The following is a 5,140-nucleotide window of genomic DNA, read 5'->3' as shown; positions in this document are numbered from 1 at the left end:
GTTCGTTATGGACAATCCATGACGAGCACAGAAGTCCAACAACAGAACACCGCTCGGGTTCAGATCAAGGGGGGCGTTCCTCCCAAACACACCCCTCCAGGTCTCACTGTCATTGCCCACGTGAGCGTTGAAGTCCCCCAGTAGAACAAGGGAGTCCCTAGGAGGGGCACTCTCCAGTAACCCTTCCAAGGACTCCAAAAAGGGTGGGTAATCTGAACTGCTGTTCGGCACATAAGCGCAAACAACAGTCAGGACCTGTCCCCCCACACGTAGGCGGAGGGAGGCTACCCTCTCGTTCACCGGGGTAAACCCCAACATACAGGCACCAAGATGGGGGCAACAAGTATGCCCACTCCTGCTTGGCGCCTCTCACCAGGGACAACTCTAGAGTGGAAGAGTGTCCAACCCCTCTCAAGGACATCGGTTCTGGAGCCAGAACCGTGCGTTGAGGTGGGCCCGACTATTTCTAGCCAGAACCTCTCAACCTCACACACCAGTTTAGGCTCTTTCCCCACCAGAGAGTTGACTTTCCGCATACCAACAGCCAGCTTCTGTAGCCGAGGATCAGACCGCCAAGGTCCCCACCTTCGGCCACCACCCATTCCACATTGCATAGGTGGTGAGCCCATGGGAAGGTGGACCCATGTCACCTCTTCGGGCTGTGCCCGGCTGGGCTCCATGAGCGAAAGCCCGATCACCAGGCGCTCGCCAACGTGCCCCACCTCTAGGCCTGGCTCCAGAGTGGGGCCCCGGTGACCCGCGTCCGGGCGAGGGAACACTGTGTCCAATATTTATATTTATCATAAGGGGTCTTTGGGCTGCACTTTGTCTGATCCCTCACCTAGGACCTGTCTTCCTTGGGTGACCCTACTAGGGGCATGAAGCCCCTGACAGCATAGCTCCTAGGATCATTGGGACACTCAAACCCCTCCACCACGGTAAGGTGGCAGCCCAGGGAGGGGTAAATTTAAATTTATGTTTTGAAATTTCATGAAATATACTAGAACTTTAATTTAGAATACAAATTTATTAAACAAAAACAAAATTGCTGACTTGACAGCAAAATGTACAAGGCACTAATACAGAGAGATACGAGAAGGAAACCTAACTGCAACTAATGCTGGCAATGCCCAACTAGGGAACAACAGGAAAACAGAATATAAAGAGAAAACTAAAGCAAACTCAAATCACCTAGTGAGAAAACAACTGGGGACAGGTGAAAGTGGGCAGGGTAGGAGAGAACTGAAAAACACAGGGGAAGACATTAACACAAAGAAATGCATAAACACAGGGATTAGAGACCAAAACCACACAGGAAACACCACAAGTGGATACAAAAAATAACCATACAGAACCTGACAATTGAGTCTACATTTAGATTTTTGGTTCTTTCTTCTTATGATGAAATTTACCTCCATACCCTTTTGTCAAACATGGTCTTTGAGTTTCTGAAAAAATAAATAAATCTGGCTTTGTTTTTGTTCAAATCATAAATTCATTGGTGGGTAAGACAAGAATTTTAATTGAATTCAAAAAGTTTCATTGTTTTCATGTTATATATTTTCAGATTTCTCTTTTCCGTTTGTTCTATTAAGTTTTTCTTGCTTGTTTTGTTTTTTTAATCTTTCTTTTGCTACATGCAGTTGTTTTTGTAGGTATTTTTCTTTTGTCTTCCTTGTCATTTGTTTTTTTTTTCTTTTTGGTATTTTCCAGTCTTTGACTGTATAAACCTCCTGTATATCTGCACCTGGATTTTGTTTCCTGTTCATTGAAGTATATCAGAACTAGATGTGAAACACTCCAGTTGCTCAGAAACATTCCTCCTACTCATGATCATTATTTCCCAAACCTAATATGTTTCTGATGATGAATATCAAGATGGTAAAACTGTAGAAAAACCATTTCACCTACGCTGAGTAAAAACAACTGTAGTAATACTTGAGAAGAGAAGAAATAAATTTATGTAGTATATTGATTGGATGCTGTATCTGTGTGTTGTCTCCTTCTGTTTCACTTGTGTGTGCGTGTGTATGTTTACTTCCTGTTACTAGTGGGTGAAACTAAAGTGTCACTGTGGTTTGATGAAACTATCACTGTTGTGATCAGAGACTTCTTTTTATTGACTATTGATATTTGTTGTTATCTGTAAACACCATGTGGTCAACGTCTGTTTGTATGCCTGTCTGTAAAAGAACCAGCTGAGATTTGGACATTCATAGTGAAGATAGTCTGATTCTCAAAGTTTGAGAGACCTTCAGAAAGTAGTTTTGAGTTTTGAGTCTGCTAGAAACCTGGACAGGTGTGAGCAGGGTTCCGCTGAACCCTGCACCTTCAGAGACACTCCTAATGGTAATTGGTTTCACTGAACAAACCTGGAGTCCAGTGATGAATGTCCCTCTGAAAACATCAAACCGGACATGTTTGTGTTTGTTTTTGCTCAGTTTATGCATTATTATTATTACACTATTTAAAACTCAAACCCCAGCCGGTCAAAGCAGATGACCACTTGTCCTGAACCTGGTTCTGCAGGAGGTTTCTTCCTGTTAAAAGGGAGGTTTGCTTTTTCACCGTTACCAATGTTCTGCTCAGGATGAAAGAGTATGACGAAGTGAATATTCAGCACAATCTGCTGGCTTCCTTAGATAGATACTTTTAACTAAAACTGAATTGAATTAAATTGAAAAATTTGCATATCCCAATTCAGCTCTATCATGTTTGTGGTTCTTAAAGGTAGACATCAAGGTTGCACTGTCAGGACAAAAAAAATAACACAATTAAACTAGAAATTAAAATCCCCCTCTAAAAACACTGTTTTAAACAGTTTTAGACGTAAAGTTATCACTGTTCAAGCTACACTCTCTCTCGTGCAGCCATCTTTGATTCATTATATTGTAGCATGTTTTGTAGTTAGATTTATATCATGTTCTGTAGTTAGTTGTTCACGTCAGTTTACAAGAGAAGGTAGAGAAGGCTGGGAAAGAAAAGGTAGGGGAAAAGAAAATAACCTCTGTATTCTGTGTGGTGTGTTGGTCTGTACTGCGTGGCTGTGGCCGACAACAGCTAGTGCAATAAAAACCGTTCAGCTTCCACAAGAGTCACGCTTTGTGTGAGTTAACTTACCACGCATAACCAGGGAATGTGTTACAATATTTATATATATATATATACAGTATATTCTTGTTGCATTCAAATGGCATGTATTCCTCTTTTGTTATTTGCCATCCTTAAAGCTTTTAATCCAAAATCGTTGTGTCAGTGTGTGGCCATTTTGTTTGTATTTATTTAGCTGTTTGTTGTTTAATTTGTTGATTTGTAAATCTTATCATGTTTGGTTATTTTTTGCATCTTTTTGTTGTCATTTCTTTGTACTAACTGTCCTTGGGTAGCTGTGCCTAATGAGACTGGGGGTTTTTTAGCTCTTTGAACTCTAAGTTGTGTTTTTTTTTTGTTGTTGTTTTTTTAATGAACTTTATTGAGACATGATACAATACATATCCGCCAGGGGAGTCGTGCTTTAACTGATATTGTTTTTGGAGTTGCCTTCACGGACCGAGGTTTTGTCAGTAAGTCGTAAAACGTGCCTATAAAACCTTCTGATTGCAGCTGTGAAATAAGCTAGGCTATTCGTGAACATTTAGACAAAAGATGTAACAGGTGGGTTAATGAGGTATATCTTTTTTCTGACTGAAATTATAAGTCAAAGGCGGAGTATATAGGTGTGCTGATGAATTTTCCCAGCCCAGTCAACTGCTCCAGAGTGCGGTGACGTCAGAGGGATGGGCAGGTCACGTGGTGCAGTCTGAGGGAAATCGCTGGTTTAATGTTACTGAAATGGGAGAAATAAGGAAGACTTGAAAGGCATTGTTGAAGGTAAGCAGTGTCCTGTCTCTGGTTTTAAAACTGGTAACAGAAGGGACCCGAAGCTGTGACGGTAAACAATTACGGACTTGTTTGTTTTGTGGAAGTAACACTTTAAAAGTCAGCTGTTCGGTGTTAAACTGCGGCCGAACTAAATCCTTGAACAAAGTTTTGTCTGCCAACCCCTTTTTATTACCGGATAAAAAGTAGAACAGATACCTACGTTCAGACTGGAGCTCATAAAATTACTACAAAATGCTACTTTAACACGACCACAGCTAAAAACCACGTTTCGTTCTGTTTGTTTCGTCCAGCCGCTCTCAAGTATTCTTTATCAGGCCTGATGTCAGTGGTCTGATTCTTCACGATGCAGACAGGTATGTGACAAAAAACAATGTTTGCGCAAACTGGATAACAATTAAATATAGCGTGAAAATGTCTTTAATTTGACACCAAGCTCGCCGTAGAAAACTGTTCGTCTATAAAATACTTGAAAGTAACAACGAATGTAGAAAAGATCACAAAGAACAACTTATTGATTGAATAAACAAACTTTTTACTTCTTTTATGCAAGAAAGGCTGTGGTTTTTGGTGGAATTTATCGCTAAATTAACGCTCACGTAGCTCTGATCGCAGGTAGATTATTACATGCCTATATTTTATCATGATGTGAAAACTGCTTCAACCTGACAGCTTTATTTAAAACAGACGAATCCATATGCAGAGTGAGTTCAAGGCAGCTAGCTCTTAAATCTTTAGTTTTCGCCAGGAGAGCACTTATTACAACATATGTTCTAACCAGAGCTTTGCAACTTGTTGCTCTAAGGCCAGTGTTTCCCAGATAGGCAGTGCATATTATAGCCTATATTGCATTTTACCTTTTAAATAAACCAGTAGTTCACTTTTTTTTCTTCAAAGAGGAAAGGAGGGGGTGGGGGGTGGGTGACAACAAAAACAAGTTTGAGAACCACTAAAATAATCGTACAAAAAGCGTGCAGAACTACACATCCACTTGTTTAAAGTGCAGGATGAGCCACTGACCTGAACTGAACAGTCCACAAATTGTTTTACCAGCCACTCAAATAATTTACCAGCCACTATTTTTTGTTGTGACAAAAAGTTATTTCATATGATGATCGACGCGGGTGGAAGCAGTTGTGGTGCCCTACAAGCTGACTACTCTTGAAAAACAGAAAATAAAATAGCTTCTCATCACAACACCTAATTGGTGTTAGACTGCATGTAATCTGTAGTGGATCAAGTGCATCATATGGGTTTGCAG

The 5,140-nt window shown here is 40.7% G+C and overlaps 2 protein-coding genes across 4 annotated transcripts in view; both read left to right on the top strand.

The window, feature by feature from the left end:
* The window catches only part of LOC112451521, a 3,081-nt gene extending 1,293 nt beyond the window's left edge, over positions 1-1,788 (top strand). The window contains exon 2 of the mRNA XM_037979517.1: positions 1,775-1,788. Coding sequence (XP_037835445.1) covers positions 1,775-1,788 — 14 coding nt within the window. The remainder of the gene's footprint in view (positions 1-1,774) is intronic.
* A 1,960-nt stretch (positions 1,789-3,748) lies between these two features.
* The window catches only part of marveld2a (MARVEL domain containing 2a), a 46,872-nt gene continuing 45,480 nt past the window's right edge, over positions 3,749-5,140 (top strand). The window contains exons 1-2 of one of the 3 annotated variants that reach the window (XM_025011056.2): positions 3,787-3,870; positions 4,173-4,235. In XM_025011056.2, the coding sequence (XP_024866824.1) occupies positions 4,226-4,235 (10 nt within the window). In that variant the 5' untranslated portion in view covers positions 3,787-3,870; positions 4,173-4,225. Of the gene's footprint in view, positions 3,871-4,172; positions 4,236-5,140 lie in introns of all 3 variants that reach the window. The other 2 variants (XM_017437954.3, XM_025011054.2) reach the window with 2 other exon arrangements.

The sequence above is a fragment of the Kryptolebias marmoratus genome, linkage group LG14, assembly GCF_001649575.2.
Source record: "Kryptolebias marmoratus isolate JLee-2015 linkage group LG14, ASM164957v2, whole genome shotgun sequence".
NCBI lineage: Eukaryota > Metazoa > Chordata > Actinopteri > Cyprinodontiformes > Rivulidae > Kryptolebias > Kryptolebias marmoratus.
This window is presented reverse-complemented; position numbering and strand designations above follow the sequence as displayed.